We start from the raw sequence: 18,732 nt of genomic DNA, 5'->3' as shown, positions 1-18,732 counted from the left end.
AATAGGAAAATGCAAAACCACAATGAGAAATCACTACACACTTATCAGAATATTTGAATAAAAATAGTAGTGATGACACTATATGTTGGTGACCATGCATAGAAATTAGATCACTCATACAATGCTGGAGGAAATGTGGAATGGTACACCCACTCTGGAATACAACTTGTCATTTTCTTATAAAACTAAACATACATTACCTCACCACCCAGTAATTGCACTCCTGAACATTTATGGGAATGAAACTTACTTGCACACCACAATGTGTACATGAATGTTTATAGTGGCTTTATCTTCAATAGCCTCACACTGCAAACAACCCAGATGTCCTTCCATGGGTGTATGGACACACAAACTGTAATGCATCCATACAGCACAATATTATTCTCCCCCCAAAATGTTACAAACTACTGATACATGTTACAACTTGGATATACACTGAGTGGTCAGATTATTATGATCTCTGAACCCATAATAATCTGGCCACTCAGTGTATATCCTATATAATAAAAGGCTAATATGCAAATTGTCCCCTCGACCAGGAGTTCGACCAGCAGGCAGGCCGGCCAACTGCCCATGTCCCCTCCTCCTGGCCAGGCTGGCCGGACCCCACCCATGCACGAATTCATGCACCCGGCCTCTAATACACACACACACACACACACACACACACACACACACACACTGAGTGGCCAGATTATTATGCGTTCAGAGATTATAATAATCTGGCCACTCAGTGTATCTCCAGGAAATTATGCTGAGTGCAGAAAGTCAATACCCAAAACTTACATAGTTGTATGGTAGTGTTTATATAACATTCTTGAAATGACAAAACTAAAGAAATGGAGAACAGATTAGTTGTTGCCAGGAGTATAGGATGGGTTGGAGGAGGGAAAGCAGGAGAGAAGTGGCTGTGGTTATAAAAAGGCAACACGAAAGGGGTTCTTGTGGAGATTGAACTGTGTCTTTACTATGGTGGTAGATATATGAACCAACAGATGTAACCAAAATACATAGAACTAAATACACATACACACACAAGTATAGATGTTATCACTGGGGGAAACTGGGTAAAGTGTACACAGGATGTCTCCATATTCTCTTGCACTGCATGCGAATCTATAATTATCTAAAAGTAAAAGCTTAATTTAAAAAAATGAGCAGGACTTCTGTCTAGAATGTAAATACATATGTAAATCTCAACGATAACTTTTGAAGAATGCCAAACTTGTGTCCATTCACTAAAAAGTGTCTAATTTTTTGAACTTATTTTTATAACCTAAAATAAAAAATATTTTATAAATATATGTATAAATTTTTTATATCCTAAAATTAAAAAAATAATTTATTTTTTAAGTAATTCCAGGGGGTTTACTTCATTTGGGGGCTAATGTTTTTCATGTCAGATAAATAAAATCATTAAAAATTATAGAAAATTCTTTCTTGTCTATCTTCAAGGCAAAATAAGGAAAAGGAAATGAGTTAGCATTGAGATGAGTTATTAAAGAACTTATTGTGAAAGATGTTACCTTATTAAATCAATATTAAAGAAACAACAAACAAACACTTCTCTCTTTACCAGATACTTGATATGCACTGCTCCATAATCATGGCTTTATGAGGTGGGTAGTATTATTACCATCCACTTTTATAGGTGAGCAAAGACTTATGCAATGCTTGTCATCTATATATATAACAGCCTAAGTGACTGTTACGACCGGACAACTGGCCAGTAGCTATGATGTGCACTGACCACCAGGGGGAAGATGCTTAATGCAGGAACTTCCTCCCTGGTGGTCAGTGCACTCCCACAGCCAACCTCCCATGGCTGGCCAACCACCTGCAGTCACCTTCCCTTGGCCTGATTGTAGGCCAGGCTGAGGGACCCCACCCATGTATGAATTTGTGCACCAGGCCTCTAGTATGTCAATAATGTTCTAAGTTTTGCACATATGTTAGCTTCGAAATTTAATAATACAATACCCCCTTTTACAGATAAGGGAACTGAGGGAGATTGTGTAGCACTGAACTCTGGAACTCTGATGCCAGACCTCACTGAGATGTCTGCAGGAGCACTGGACATAGGGACTTTAAATCATCAGTTCAAGGTCACACAGGTACTAGTGGTATAAATTAGGATTGGAACTTACATTCTTTCCACTATACCAATGTTTATTACAAGTAAAATAATTTAAGGGTTTCATTTAAAAATACATGTCTTCTCGGTTCCCCCCAGGTCTGTCGACTAAAAACCTCAGGAAACTGTGTTTTTAACAACCACTCTAGAAGATTTTAATGTTCATTAAAGTCAAAATCCAACTGCATCATAATACATGAAGCAGCTTCCCTATGAAGTGTGCATGAAATATCTAGTATAATTTTAAATGACGTTACATTTAATTAATTTTAAGATCCATTTTTTTCCACAACTTAACATCTCTGGGATAGCATTGCCTGTTATAACTGATGGTATCTTGCAATTATAGTAAAATACGTTTTTTCTTTTTAGTAGTATGTGAAACAGTGTTGTTTTATATTTGATACAGTACAGAAGTTCACTGGATAATGAAATAAAAAGACATTGCTTATTAAGCACTGTTCTTTTCAGTCCTGGGTCACGCTGTGAAAAGGTGCCCGTCTACATGCTGTTAGAGGCAGGGTGATGGGAAAAGGACACAATGTCGCCAGTAACACCTAGATTCACATGTGCCATGGGAAAGTCACCAATCATTGTGGGTTAGAACAGATGAAGTGATATGTGTGAAGGCAATTTGAATATAATAAATAATTACTATATATGCCATTATTAATGGAATGTACTAGTATGAATGTGCATATGCATGGGTTTGAAGCAGCTTATTAGAGAAAGTGGAAATAATTTGAAAATGCTAATTTACAAATGTGGCACAATGCAGTGTAATAGATATTAAGATTCTCTACTGTTCTTTCTTGAAGAATAGCAAGCATATCAATAAGAAGTTAGTGCTCACTAATGCTTGCTGTGCTCTAGGAAAATAAGTGTTTTACATAGTCTTTTTCATTTGAGCCTCCTGGAAATTCTGTGAAATACACCATATTTTTACTGTTGCAATTAACCCTGTTTTAAAGGAAACTGCGTTAGGCACCTTAACTAAGTTGACTAAATTGATCTAAAGAGAAAATGTGATAGAAAGCATGTGAACAGAGGCAGTCTGAAACAGGAACTTGTGTGCTGAAGTATATCTCAAAGGAACATTTACTCTAGGTTAACCTACATCAGTGAATCTACATAACCCAGAAGGAGAAAGTGAACAGAGAAGCCAGGCAACCACAGTCGCTGCAAAGGATAGAAGAGAAAGCAAGAGGAACACATGTTAAAATATATGTATAAATGTTCATTGCAGTTCTTCAAACTCACTTGATCTGGACATTTTATTTTCATTTTTTAGGTTATGTGTCTCTAAAAAAATACATCTGGTTATATAATTTTCTTTTTCTCCCTTTTCTCCTAATGTGAACACTCTAGTTTGATTATTTTCATTTTAAATACATTATCCATATTGAATCCCATTTCCTCTCCCCCCCCCCCCCGCCTGGCCCCCCCTCCCCCAGCCTCAGAGACGACCTCATTATCATTTATGTTTTTATTTAGGAAGCTCTATTATTTTTCTCTTTGAGCCTTTGCATGCATCTGGCAGCCTGACATTTTTCTTCTCCTATCTTTGCTTTATGTACTGACTATGTACTCTGAAATTGTCCTCAGGAAAATTGTGAAATGAATGTAGTCCTTGAAATACCACACCTCTCCTCTTTGCATTCTCCTCCTGTTCCTAAGCCCCTTCCAATAGGTCCAGTGATTCCTCAGTCTATTTTGTTAGATATTGGAAGACTGTGAACTGATCAAATGTTGACCCCAAATATTATGGCTAATATGTTTCCCTTGTGGGCATATTTATTTATAGCTTAAAAGAAGGCTAAATGGACAAAGCAACATAAGCATGAAGGATTGAACTGCGGAGTGAGGAATCGCAGGCCCCAATGTGGGATGTAGATTCAGAACGCATCTGCTTCCAACACCCTCAGATACTCCTGCATTGGGAAGACCATTTGCATATACGCAAAATACCAGGCTTGTACATGATATTGTAGAAGACTAGATCAATGAAAAAGGAAAGATGCATGTTTATTTTATTAAAAAATTATAACAGACACTGTATTACTTATGCTAATTTACTTCTAAGTTAATTTTTGTGGGGTTGCTACATACTAGCACTATACAATCTCTTATTTTGGGCTCATTGGCCTGTTGAATTGTGTTAATTTTGGAAGCTAAAACATGAAATTCAAAGCAGAAACAAAATAAAATAATAAAAATAGATAGTCCTTTCTAATCAACACTGTTTCTAATTTTGAAAATTAATTTGTTTCACATCATTTTGTTATGTGTAAGAATCTAATTTTGCTATCTAAAATATTACCCAGAACTAAATAAGTATCTTATTATTTGTATAATGTATTTTATTTTAATAACATTTATTTTACAAGAATACTTTTTCTCTATCAAAAACTTTAGCAAATGAAGGGAAGAAAAATAGAACTTTCCCTTGTTAATCATTGTTACAATTTTGGTGTATGTAAATCAAATTATTATACAACTTGAAAATAATTGCATGTTTAAATATACTTCATGTGTAGTTAATGATAGGATCCCAAGAAATATCTACTGCAACAAACTCTAGAAAAGAGTTAAGTCTTTGAATTTAGCTACACCTCATATGACCTCTCTATTGTAAAATTAAGCATATTTTATGTAGTATTATTCTCATATATAATGATGCCATCTAACACAAAACATGCAGAATTAGTCTTGTTTTCCTTAGTTTAATCATATAAGGATTGTTTGCAAAAACATTAACAACATTTTCCCTTTTAATAAGAAATGTAATTTTCTGTTAAGCTGGAAAGTTAGGTTGCAAATACTTAAACTGATGTTTCAGTTGCATTGACTCTTCATTTTTTTTTTTTTTTCAGTACATAGGAGGTATCTTCTGTCCATGAAATTTCATTGGCGTTATAACTGAAAGGTGACATTGCTGCTTATTGCCTAGGTTCATTGAATAAGTCTGTTCTAATTATAGCTCTAAGTCATGGATTAATTTAGCAGTCATTAATTCAATAATCTCTGTAGAATCTAGGTAAATTGAAAGTTCTTAAACTTGTAAAAAGTCATAGTCCTTGCCATGGAGAAGGCTATGATTTCATCTGGGAAGCAGATAAGCAGACAACTAAAGGCAACACCATTGCCCTGCCAGTGGTGTGGCTTAGTGGTTGAGCATTGACCAATGAACCAAGAGGTCTCTGGCTTGATTCACCATGAAGAGACATGCCCAGGTTTCAGGCTCAATCCCCAGTAGAGGGCATGCAGGATGCAGCCAATGGATGATTCTCTCTCATCCATGTTTCTATCTCTCTATCCTTCTCCCTTCCTCTCTCTCTAAAATCATTTTTTTTTAAAGCAACAAGGATACTTTAAAGAAATATAAGTACTGCAGGAAATCAAGTATTGGTAATGTCTTTAATTTTACTATCAAACTAAACAGCTTATGGAGAATAAACAGTAATTTAACATGTAGTCTAGGGAGCAGCTGAGCTGACTTTTAAACATGGTTAATAGGTCTGTTAATGTTGATTGTATTTGCATTTTCACAATTTTGTGGATATGTTTAGAGATATAAAACCAAAGATCAAGAGAAAACTAAGAAAACAATGCTAAGCAAGATAGTTTTCAGGATTCCATTTATACATTGCTTCACTCAAATCATTGTCAAGTAGTATTACTTGTTTCCTTCAGAAAACCCACATTTGGCCTAGTGCCCCCATGAAATATGTGATTAAAACTATCATCCTCAATAACATTGGAGTTCTTAACCTGCAGTCAATTATTTCACATATCATATACTAGTAGAAGACCAGATATATTACATTAAGCCATAATTCTTAAAGCACAGTTCATTCAGAAATTTTATAGTGCCTACTTGTTTAATACAATCTTATAAATGATCCCTCACAAAGGATGTAAAAGTCAACAAATATCTTTAATGGGCTAATTGTGTTTCACTGCAGTGTTCAGTCTATAAAGCTTTTTAATAGTGAGAGAAATGATGAATTTTAATTTTCAAATATAATTGCCATTTATATATCTTTCTATTTCTATCTTAAGTTCTTATTGACAGCAGAAATTTCCCCCAAACACTAATAGAGTATTTAACATAATTTTATTTATTGAAAGAAAATCCAAGGGGAAAAAAAAATACAACTATCTGAAACTATTTAGTCGAAGGAAAATATCAAAGGAAAAGTAAGTTAAATCTAAACTTTGAGATCTGAAATGTATCTAATATTCAATATAAATTTAATACAATGTATATTTGATTAAATTTATACACTTAAATATACTGATGAGACTCAAGAAATAAAAATATCCTGGAAATCCAGGACAACAATTAAGAGCTATAGGAAAACAAACTGAAACTAATGAGCTAACCCCTAGTTCATAGAATTTGCCATAATTTCATTGAAAACTAAGAATACATTGTAGCTCAACTCATGGAAATTAGTACAATTGAAATTAAATTCAATCAGTTATAAATATTTCCTTGAGAAAACTATTTCATTTTCTACACAGAGTTTAACCTCTGCCCTATACAAAATTTTGAATTCCAATTCTTTGTTTTTAATATACTCAATGTGGGTTCAGGGTAGTGTAATCACCACTCATAATTTATTCAGTTTTATATTAATAATTTCAATTAAGTAGTCCATTTACAAATATATGGATTATTTATTTCTTCTTAACTTTCACTTCTGTTTCTAAGCAGACATAAATATATAATGGATTGATTCTGAATTGACATATTTCACATTAAAATTTCAAGTCTTTAAGTCTTACATTTTCTATGTAATAACATACATACTTATTTATAAATATTATGTATACTCAGGAAAGAACTTTTTATATCAGATTTGAAAAAAGGTCTGATCAGTCTGTGGTAGCTTTTCTCCTAAGTTGAAGTAGAAAATGCCAGAGACATTGTTTTTTAAAAATAAGCACTAAGAAAACTAATTAAACTAGTTAGCTACAAAGGGAACATTGTAGGAAGGAAAATAGCTTGGGATTGAACCCTATGACTTTATTGTTTTCACAGAAAATGTAATAACTCCTCATTGACATCAACTACCCAGTTGCAAGAAGAGTATACCTTCTGCTTTGTTGAGACACAGACGAGCAATTAGTAAGTAGTCATCAACCAAGAAAAAAATGAATTGAGAGTAAATTTTTTCCAGTTTACATGTCTCTTGAAAGGCCCTGATAGTCGAAAGGCACATTAAAAAAACAAAACAAAACAAAACAAAAAAACACAAAAGAGTTTCTTGATAAAGAACATGAATTCAAAAGAATCCTTTGAAATAACTTACTAAAATCAGATTAGCCTGTCACCATCTTTCAAATCACTGAAAAAAAAAAAAAAAGAGCAAGAAAAATACCATAGCCCATTTCATACAATTTCAAGTACCGAACTAAATTAATTGTTCTCAAATTACACATTTTGACAAATAAGTTTATTATAGTCTTTAAAATAAAAATGCATGTTTGGTGAAAAGTTAGTACAGTTGTCACTCATATTTTGTCATATTTTAAAATATGAAAGTAATGAATGAGATTATTTGTACTATCTATAACATGATATAAGTGACTAGCAGTTTTGTGATTCTGATTATCATGGTTATCATACTTTATTGCCATGCAAAGTCAATTCTGTGATGTATGTGAAATACCATTAGTTTAGCCTATTTCATGGTATTGTGCTATACCATGGATCTTTCAAGTCTCAAAGAAAATTTAAGCACATGAAACTGAAAAAAAAAACATTTTAAACCAGGGTTACACAGCATATTATAATTCGTGATGGAGCTAAAAAATATGTAGCAGAAAACATAAAAAATAGGAATACATATTCTTATATTCAATATATATATTGAATATAAGAATATAAGAGAAGACTCAGATTGTAAAGCACAAAATAAAAGTTATGTTATTTTTGAATAATGCACAATGAGTATTTAATATAAATTCTACAAAAATGGGGCCACTATTACTAATGAAAAATAATAATATTGGGCATGATTTGGGACTTCTGAAAACTTTAGTGAATTTTGATATCTAAATGTCATCAGTTTTTGGATGCAGTATAATTTTATATATCACTACATAGAAATGCCACCAATAGTAATTCAAATAGGCCAATTGCAGAGACGTTAAAATGTGGAGAAGCAAGTGTCTTTGAAATGATGAAACAAAGTAATGTTCCTAATTAATCAAGGATCAATTACTGGCAGTAGGAGATTACGTAGGATAATCTTTCTCCTGGAAATTAAAATCTCCACTGCCTGATGCCTTCCTGTAAAAGAAGAAAAGAGATTGACATCCATCACGCTTAAAATATGTTATAAAAAAGAAAAGGGGGGATATGTTAGTAAGTTCAACTTATAATAAACACAAAAATATTAGGAAAAGGAAGGCAGTTGGTAAATAGGTAAATTGTCATTATTATCACTAATATTAAAGAAGAGAGACTACTTAACACAATTTACATTTATTTCACTTATCCCGATTAAAAAATTTCTGCATTTTATCCATTGTCTTTCAATTAAAGCAATGAAACATTTGATCTGGAGTGAAAAACATTGATTCTAATTCTGTTTATTGGTTTACATAAATGATCCAGAACCCACTTGAGATATATACTTTGTTACCTTATCAATAAATATGATTGCTTTGCAATTCTGATTGCCCTTTGTTCTTGGCACTCATCAGCAATTTCTTAAAAATTTAATCAGAATTAATTTTGAAGTACCAGCCAGTTCTCATGAACTTCTGAAGCCTTGTGTATTTTTACAGTGTGAAGGTAATAAAGTGTTAATACCTTATTAATGTTTAATAGTAGGATTGAAACTTTCAGTTACAGCTATTTCTTTGTGTAGGTTTACTTAGGAGAAAAAGAGACTTTTTTTCCTGAAAATGACATATGTATATCCAAATATTTTGCATGTATGTTTTTGTTTAGTTTTTTTTTGTAAAATCCTCACTCAAATAAAAGTTTAAGGAAAGAAGGCAGCAATGAGTTAAGCCTCTGTTTAGATCTAAAATCTTTTTATTGATGTTACCAGCAATGAATGAGCAGAAAATCAATAAAAAAGGTGGTCTACTAGTACGGGATAATGGAGAAAAGAAGACAGTTGCCACTCAAAATGGAAGGCAAAATGAAGGAAAATTTAGTATACATTAAGCTAAGTGCCTCAAATATTATTTATCTCTTTGGCGTGACTGTAATCTTGAGAAAACAACAACACAACGATATGCCTGATTTGTTCCAATAAGTCTGAAATTCATTTTTTGTTTATCCATTTTAATTTAAAGGATTTGGCTTAGCTCAATTCTATCACTACTTAGATTTTCAAACTAGTCCCCTCTTTAACTATGAAAATACACTTTAAATTCCAAGTTCATATTTGTTTCATGTTTTACTTTCAAAGATTTGACTTTTTTTTACATGTATGACAAAAGTGGGAGAGTGCATCAAGGAGTTCCTATTAAAATTTCTTCCTGTCAATATTAAGGTACATGAAGCACTGAAGGTTTATCCCATGGTGACATAACAGATAAATTGTATAGCTATTCTCATTTTGGTGATAAGTGAACATTGCTCAACAAACACACATACTGCTTTTCATACCTTACCTGGAAAGAGGCTTTATTGAACATAGCTGTAAAGTTATCTTTTAAGGTGAATTACTGAATTTGCACAAACATTTCTATAGACTTAAAAAAAAAATCAAGCTGTGTCATGTCCCCACTACATTTTGTTGTGCTTTTTATATTAATATTTGCAAATGTTATAATTTAATGCTTATATCCCAATTACTTGCATAACCAGTTTTTTAAATCCTGGGGTGTTGATAGAACATAATAATAATAATAATAATAATAATAATAATAATAATATTCTTCTTTAGACAAAAGTCTTAAATGAAGTTAAAAGCTGAGATAATTTAAGGAAAGAGATCTTCAAATTTTCATAACCAACAGGTTTAAGTGAAATTTACAATGCATTGGAAAACTGGCTGGTTAAAGGTATGATTTATCCTCAGGTAGCTCAAAATCATTTTTACAGGTTTTTGTTTTTTTTTTCTGTAAAAGTGTTTTTTAATCTTTGTAAAATAATAAAATAATATTTCACAATTTGCACAGAGTCTGACTTAAGGGCAGAGGCATGTTACCCTCAGTGTTTAGAATAAAGCCAGATTTTTCAGGCCCAGTTCCGCTGTAGAGTTTGTATGCACTGAAATCACAAACATTTCCTTGTTCCCTCTAAAGCTAGGGCCAATTTCACTTCAAATGGAGGTTAGAGTAAAAAAATCACTCTTGCGCTGAGTATTATCTTAACCTTTTGCTCTGGTTGACCCATTTAATGACCTGGAAGAAAAAAAGTTGCTCCCTTGTCTGGTCTCAGTGGACGTTCCTTTCTAATGGACAATAAGCTGAAAGGCCATGGCTGTCTGGTCAAACAAATGTCTCCTCTGCTTGGGCTTAGGCAGCAGCTTGGGTCCTTTCTTCTTCAGAAGCGGCTTTGTGGTCTTGCCTGTAATTTGCACGTGTAGGCTCTGCAGTTTGTTTATAAAATAGTTTTACACAAACCACTCTTAGCAGTGCAAGCTTCTGAGCTGGAAATTATTCAGGCTTGTTTCATTGAAGGCACTTAGTTTCCATGGCAATTTATAAAAGATGGTGGTTTGGTTTCTTCACTGGAACAGATGACAGTTTGGGTGTTCAAGTGGCCGCGAGCACACTCCGATAAGCCTGTGTGTTATGTAAGCCCAGGTTGACTATCCTGGATAGCAGTGCATGCAAAAAGAGACAGCATACAGTTATCTAGCTTAGCCATGGGAGGAAAACAAACACAAATTATAAAGGTAGGATGGGGGCAGGTGGGGAGGATGAATGTTTTAAATAATTCTGAGTTCAGGTTCTTTTCAAGGAAGGGTAACAACCAAAGGTAAAAGGGCCTACATTTATTGAATTCTCTACGTAAAAGCTTTTCCAAAGGAAAATAAATGCCAGCTCTTCACGTACCCTGTTTACAGTGAGGTTTTTGTTGGCAGGCCATTATGTTTCCATGGTAACAAGCAAACTATTCATTTGAAACAAAACCAGCCAAGACTTTGTGCTTTGACAAGAATTTCTATAGCTCTTTTTTTCCCCCCAGAGTTCAACCAGATGACCAGATGACACTGTAATCGTTTTAGCCACAAAAGCACCTGAAGGTCTCTTCTCTACGCATGTCAACACTATCTTGTATACGCAGTTTGGAATAACTTATACTTCCATGACATCTTTTTATCCCCAGTGCTTAAAAAATTTGTTTTTATTATTCTGTTTTTGAGTCAGTAGTCAGTGGAGGAATCTTTGGTAGTTTGTTTTTCAATGTCCGTTTACAAAGACTCTTCATGCCAGTGCCTGGTGAATCCTTTATAGCCTCTGCCAGGGGAAGGTCACCTTCGAGGACTCAGGATAGAGATGAGGACAATAACGGGAAAAAGCCATACATGTACTAAAATTCCAACAGCACCATCAACGGAATCTGAAGACAAGGAAAACAAGTGCCAAGAAACAACCAAACAAAAAATAAGTATTCCATGCAACAACCAACTCCACTTTGGTGAACTAATGAAACATTTTTTTGTATATGAAAACAATTTTGGAAAACTTTACTTTTTCTTTTTGGTTTTATTTATCAGCTTCATTTACAAGACAAGTGAAAAGGCTATCATTTTAATATATATATATATATATATATATATATATATATATATATATATATATGGTTAGGCACTGGATAAACATATTTGCAGATTTAAATTGGTATAAAATGGTATAAAAACTGATTGTGTAGGTTTGTGGCTACACTCAACCTGAGTTCTGCTAGCCACATGAAAGCATGCACACATAGAAAATTCTCAGAAAAACTAAATGGTCAGCTTACCTCCCCCCGTCCCGCCTCCTCCCCCTCCCCCCAAGCTTTCAGAAATGTTTAAGCTTAAAGACAGAGAGAAAAACTACACTTGATGAAAACTAGGAAGGAATTGTTCTGGGTATTGAAATTAGCTACTGCAAATTTACTTATTTCAGAAGTCAATTATGTTCTCTTGCTTTCATCATTTGGAAAGTTTAATTCACCTTATTGAATTTAATTTATAATATTTTTCAGTGATTAAGTTATCAAATGTAAATTTTCTTTGTAATATAGCAACTATCTTTGGTTAATATGTTACTGTCACTGATTCATGTTGTGAAATCCAGAGGAAATCCCAGTCCCTCGAGGAGAAAGCATGCTTTTCTGTGCATTTGACAAACCTACTTCATTTGAGCTATTAGTTTGCTAAAGGAAAATTAGCCAGACACAGGGTGAAATATATAAATGTGTTACTTGAAATGCTAAGTGTAATGACAAAAAGGTAAATCTATGAGCAAAATGGCTCATTGTTATATACAATTTTAGTTTCTGTCTTTTTACAATGTTTAAAAATGTAATCATTTGAGTTCATATGAGAGAGCAATCACTGGGTAGCTGTACAAATATGACTTTCAACAACTGGACTGATATAATTTTTTATTAATTATACTCAATTAACAAAGACTCTGATTTGCTCTAGACAATACAAAATTGACTTTCATGTTCTTTTTGTATGTGAATAATTGATGAATTTATTTTTATAAATTTAGTTTCACTGATATCTCTTTATGTGATCACAAAAGTAAAGATTCCAGATGGTCCTATGAAAATCTTTCAATTGAAAAAATTTGTAATAGGAATGATTTGAGGTTTCTCAACTTTAAATGAACAACATGAAGATGAAGATTTTAAGAAGCAGTTCAATACACAATTCTGATGTTTTTTGCATTATTTATACCTCTTTTATATAAAAATTGATTTGTAGTGAAAAATCACATTTGAAGACATCATTAAACCATAATATTCAAACCGGAGTAAACCTGAAACCAAATTACCAAACAATTGATTGTGGTGCAGGTAGAAGGAGATTAATTATACCAGAAAAAAAAAAAGAATAGGGCTAGCCCTAGCCACTTTGGCTCAGTGGATAGAGCATCAGCCTTTGGACTGAGGGGTCCCGGGTTCGGTTCTGGTTGGGGGCATATGCCCATGTTGTGGGCTTGGTCCCCAGTGGGAGGTGTACAGGAGGCAGCCGATCACTGATTCCCTCTCATCATTGATGTTTCTCTCTCTCTCTCCCTCTCCCTTCCTCTCTGAAATCCATAAAAATATATTAAAAAAATAGGGCTAATCCATTACTTAATATAGGGTGTCCTCCAAAAATGTATATACATTCTTTGAATAATTATAAAGGAAGTGCTTATTAAAATACATTTCATTTTCAAAATTGAGCTATCAGGTGTTAAAGTGTGTATACATTTTTGGGAAAACCCTGTTAAGACTGTTTAAAATATTAAACTTGTTAAAATGTTTAACAAACATGAAACCTAAGAAATATTTTCATAAACTGGGGGAATAAAAAGCAGTATGTCTGTATAAATATATGTATAAATATATGTCTGTATGAATATATAAATATAAATATATAGATTAACTAAATATTTTGAGAAAAGTTGAAAACCTCTGAAATTAATAATATCAACAAAAATATTTTAAAATCCCAATTAAAAATCATAAACCTACATCAAAACTATATTCTTTCTTAGGCTAAACAAGCATACAGCCAAATTTAATACTTTGCTTTTAAGTTATCCTCAAAATTTTAGCTTCTTAAATATAAGAAATTCTAAATAACAAACTAAAAATAAATGTTTAGGTTAGAATATATTAATTTGTAATATTAATATTACATTACTTTAACATCTCATCAAACCAATTAAAAAAGAGATACTTACTCTTAGTCGTTAGGTCTTGTTTTGCACATTCTCCTTCTGCAATTGATACATCATCAATGGCAATGTCACCTTCTATGCCAGGACCTCGAATACCTTCAAAAATGAGCTGCAAATATGAATGAAACAAACCTAAATGTAGAGCTTCAATTTAATTTCTATTGAGAAATTTATGAGCAAAACTTAAAATTGTCAACATTCCAAACCTCTTTTACACTCAATAGTCTTCAAAATTCTTACTTACCCAAACCAAAATATCTTAATAAAAAAAACATAATGGGGTATGTCTTGCATAATATAAGTTTTTTGTTTTGTTTTTTTACAGCAAAATCTCTGCATTGGTTTTAAAACAATGCTACAGTTAGTTGAATGATATAATAAAACACCTACTACAAACCCTATTACTTTTCATTTTCTGGGGTAAGGAAAAATTTTTGTTTGAGCAGTATTTCTCTGAAAAAGATTCCCTCCAAATTTCTCTATGTAACACATAACACCAGTTTTTTTTTTCTTTAGAAATGTTTCAATAAATGAATCTGTTCTAGTTTCTCTACAACAGTATTATATTTTTTGAAGCCCAGAACAAGGGTTTATTATATCTAGTAGCTGGCCTTTGGATTTCCAGAATCTAGAACAGTTGTTTGCACTGAGGCTTAATACAGGTGTTGAAAGAATAGAGGAGTAAAATAACCTTCCTTTATTGCTAAATTCTGGGTACAATGTCAATATAAGGACAATTAGAAAATTATTATAGCAATTATTTTATTTATAGAAACATAACTCAAAATTTTCTCTACAACCTATTAATTATTTTTTTGTTTCCAGTTAAACATTTTAATCTGTTTGATACTAAAAGCCAACCTATGCATTTTGTGACTATCGTCCTAGAAAAAATTTTTACATGTCAAAATAAAATATCTGTTTTGGTCTTTCCAGAGAATAATTAGCTTAATAAAGAGCATTTTTTTATTTTTTATTTTTTAAATATATTTTATTGATTTTTACAGAAAGGAAGGGAGAGGGATAGAGAGTTAGAGACATCGATGAGAGAGAAACATCAATCAGCTGCCTCCTGCACATCCCCTACTGGGCATGTGCCCGCAACCAAGGTACATGCCCTTGACCGGAATCGAACCTGGGACCTTTCAGTCCACAAGCCAACACTCTATCCACTGAGCCAAACCGGTTGAGCAGTGGTCAGCAAACTGTGGCTCGTGAGCCACATGTGGCTTGCGAGCCATGGTTTGCCGCTCTGTTGACTAATGAGTTTGCCAACCACTGCATAAGGCATTACCCTTACCCAGAAGTTTTGACTTCAGGTTAAAGACATTAGTACATTATTAAAATGTTTTTTAAGTGTTTTTCCCTAGGGCAGTGGTCAGCAAACTCATTAGTCAACAGAGCAGCAACCGCGGCTCGTGAACTGCATGTGGCTTGCGAACCGCAGTTTGCCGACCACTGGGTTAGGGCATAAAGAGCAATTTTTAACATCAAGTTTCTGTGTGCATTTTAATACAATTTCTAGCCTTTTTTCATTGCAACAATTTAGGGTGAAAGTCTATTTATATGAATACCAAAATTTTTGTTTTACTCTTTTATCTTTGGGGGTATCTTAGTATGGCTTCTTAAAGGCAAATTTGTAGTGGTTTTCAGAGGATTTAGACATTATTTGAGAAGCAACCTTTGACCCACTGGCCTCTGATATGCTATTATAATTTCATCAGAGGCCCAGTGCATGAATTTTGTGCACTGGGGGGTGTCCCTCAGCCCAGCCTGCACCCTTTCCGATCTGGGACCCCTCGGGGGATTGGGCCTAAACCGGCAGTTTGACATCCCTCTCGCAATCCAGGACCGCTGGCTCCTAATCGCTCGCCTGCCTGCCAGCCTCATCACCCCTAACCACTTGCCTGCCTGCCTCATTGCCCCTAACTATTCGCCTGCCTGCCTCATCGCCCCTAACCACTTGCTTGCCTGCCTGATCACCCCTAAGTGCTTGCCTGCCTGCCTGATCGACCCTAACCCCCTCTGCCTCGCCTTAGTCCGAAATGACATCTGGAAGGTCGTTTGGCTCTCTGGTCTAATTAGCATATTATGCTTTTATTATTATAGATTCTGTAGGTTCTAATAAACTCATAAGAGGCTTGCATGCTAAGTAACCCTTTACCATTACTTTAAAAAATATTGTCTTGACTGTAAGGTAGATAACAGAAATAAAATGCATAGATATTAAATTTAAGAATGCACCATGACCAAACTTTTAAGAGTTTATAAAAATAAATCCTTATCTTTTTCTCAAACATAAAAATAAGAAACTCTAGCAATTAATTATAATATGATGTATCTCAACTTGGCAGAAATGACCTGTATGAAATGGAAATAATATAAAATGCTCTCTAATTGAATAGATTAGATTATGTAATATTTTTATGAAGTACCATCAGGATTCTGACTACTATTATATTCCAGAGATAAAACTGTTAGGTCTGATTAAGCAATTGAAGTGATACCCCTCCCCCAGGAACTGGCTTTTCAGGCTATTTCATGATGGACATTCCCTTTGCTGAGACCACAATTTCACTTGCTGTGACCACATTCCATTATCTCCCCTCCGGGTATGCACAAAGAAGTCTCCCCCAGAAAAAGCCCGCCAAAAGTCATTTAAAAGCCGCTGACACCTGTTACTGGGTGCTGGAGCCACCCAGGCTCAGCCACCTGTTGTGCAGATGATCAAATAAATTCGTAATCCCTCACCACTCCGGCCTTGTGCATTCCTCCTTCGATGACCTAACATTTGGTGTCGAAACCTGGGAGGGTTCCATGAGAATGGGGAGCCATCGCCTTGGCTTCAGTCACCCTGAGTTTGCTTCTTGGGGAGCAGTAGGCAGCGGCAGCTTGTCCTGGGCTTACCTCTGAATCCTACTCAGGTGACTCGATTGCTGGCCTCGATCAGGCCTCCCTCCCTTATGGGGTTCCCCTCCTCACCCCTAGCCAGCCAAGGAGGACACTGGACCAGGAATCTCTCCTTCTCCATTGCTGACCCTCCATCCCACACCGGCCAATCTTCTCTAGGTGAGTGACGTTCCGCAATTCCCCTCGTCTCGAGTCATCTGTCTACTCACTCTCGCTGACTTCTCGAAAGTCTCTCATCTCAAAGTCCTAGCCCTAGGCCAGAAGACTCCTCAGCCATTTGGCTTTGGGTCCTTCTGGATTGGGGATGCCCAGTTCAGAGGGTCACCTCTCGTTTCTCGTGGTGATTTGCTTAGCAGTGGGGATGCCTGCCCTAAACAGTCACCTTTGGATTTGTAGTCTGTCACTCAACCTTCCTCTCTCATGGGCCACGCCACACTCCCTCTGTAAATTTGCAGGGGAAATCAAGCCAAATCATCTCACTTTATTTTGTAACACTGTTTGGCCACAACATAAACTAGATAATAAGTCTCAATGGTCTGAAAATGACACTTTTAATTTTAACACACTGAGCAATTTAGATAATTTCTTCACTGCAATGGAAAATGGTCAGAGATTCCCTCCATCCAGGCCTTTTTCACCCTTCAGTCCCAATCCTCTCTCAGCCCTGCTCTCCCATCAGATCTTTCTCCTTCACATAAAACCTCTTACCCCTAACACTTCTGATTCTGAGTCTACTTTTGACCCAGCAGACCACCGACCTCCACCCCCTTAAACACCCCTTTCCTCACCTGCAGTAGATTCCCAAAACCCATACCCTCCTAACCAGCAACCACCTTCTCCCCCAAGCTCCTGAGAGCCCAAATCCTGAAAATGTGAGCTCCAAAACAGCTTTTTCCCATCTAACACTCATTCTTAGGCCACCCAAAGATCACCTTCCTCAACAGCCTCTTCTATTCCTGTGCCCATTCTACCCCTGAGGGAGGCAGCAGGAACTGAGGATATTGTGCTCAATTATGACAAACTTAATGAAATCACTCAGGGCCCTCACGAAGACCCAGCTCTCCTGCTCTCCCGCCTCATGGAGGCCTTAGAGAAAATGACCACTTTAGACCCCACCTCCCCAGAGGGAGCCCTTCTTCTGAACACCCATTTTATATCCCCAAACAGCCCCCGACACACACCATAAACTTTGAAAAATAGAGGTCCACAAACCCCTCAAAAAGACCTCATTAACCTGGCCTTTAAGGTCTTTAATAATAGAGATGAGGAGACCCAAATCCAAAAACAAAGGCGAGATCAGGCCAGGCTGAGGCCCAGTAGGAGGCCTTCCAGCTCCTAGCCACCGCTCTCATGAAACCCAAACGAAGTGAAGGTCTTCCAACCGCGGGTAAGTCAGGGGCTAAGCCTTCTCGGGCCCGTGCTTCAAATGCAGCAAGGAAGGACACTGAGCCAAGTCCTGCTCAAATCCGAGACCCCGCCTGGGCCCTGCCCAAGGTGCGGAGGGAAGGCCACTGGAAATCAGACTGTAGTCTGGCTGCTCCAAGTCGGATCTCAGTCAGTCCAGCAAGGCCGCCCTCTGGATCCGGTTTGGAGCTCCCAGACCTCCTGGGACTGGCCACTGAAGAAGCTGCCCAGGCCCCGACAGGGCCCCACAGACTTACATCACCAGGACAGAGCCTCGGGTAATGACTGTGGTGGCAGGTAAGCCGATCTCCTTTTTAATTGACACTGGGGCCACTTATTCTGCCCTCTCTGAACTCGCTGGGACCCTTGTCCCCTCCTCAGTCTCTATTATGGGGGTTGACGGATTAGTCTCACAG

The 18,732-nt window shown here is 35.7% G+C and overlaps 1 protein-coding gene across 2 annotated transcripts in view; it reads right to left on the bottom strand.

The window, feature by feature from the left end:
• Positions 1-11,383: 11,383 nt before the first annotated feature.
• The window catches only part of MDGA2 (MAM domain containing glycosylphosphatidylinositol anchor 2), a 981,798-nt gene continuing 974,449 nt past the window's right edge, over positions 11,384-18,732 (bottom strand). For both annotated transcript variants that reach the window (XM_079779348.1, XM_079779347.1), the window contains exons 16-17: positions 14,006-14,111; positions 11,384-11,678 (exon numbers count right to left, since the gene is read on the bottom strand). In XM_079779348.1, coding sequence (XP_079635474.1) covers positions 11,590-11,678; positions 14,006-14,111 — 195 coding nt within the window. In that variant the 3' untranslated portion in view covers positions 11,384-11,589. The remainder of the gene's footprint in view (positions 11,679-14,005; positions 14,112-18,732) is intronic.

Source organism: Cnephaeus nilssonii, assembly GCF_951640355.1.
Source record: "Cnephaeus nilssonii genome assembly, chromosome: 1".
In the NCBI taxonomy this organism is placed as follows: domain Eukaryota; kingdom Metazoa; phylum Chordata; class Mammalia; order Chiroptera; family Vespertilionidae; genus Cnephaeus; species Cnephaeus nilssonii.
This window is presented reverse-complemented; position numbering and strand designations above follow the sequence as displayed.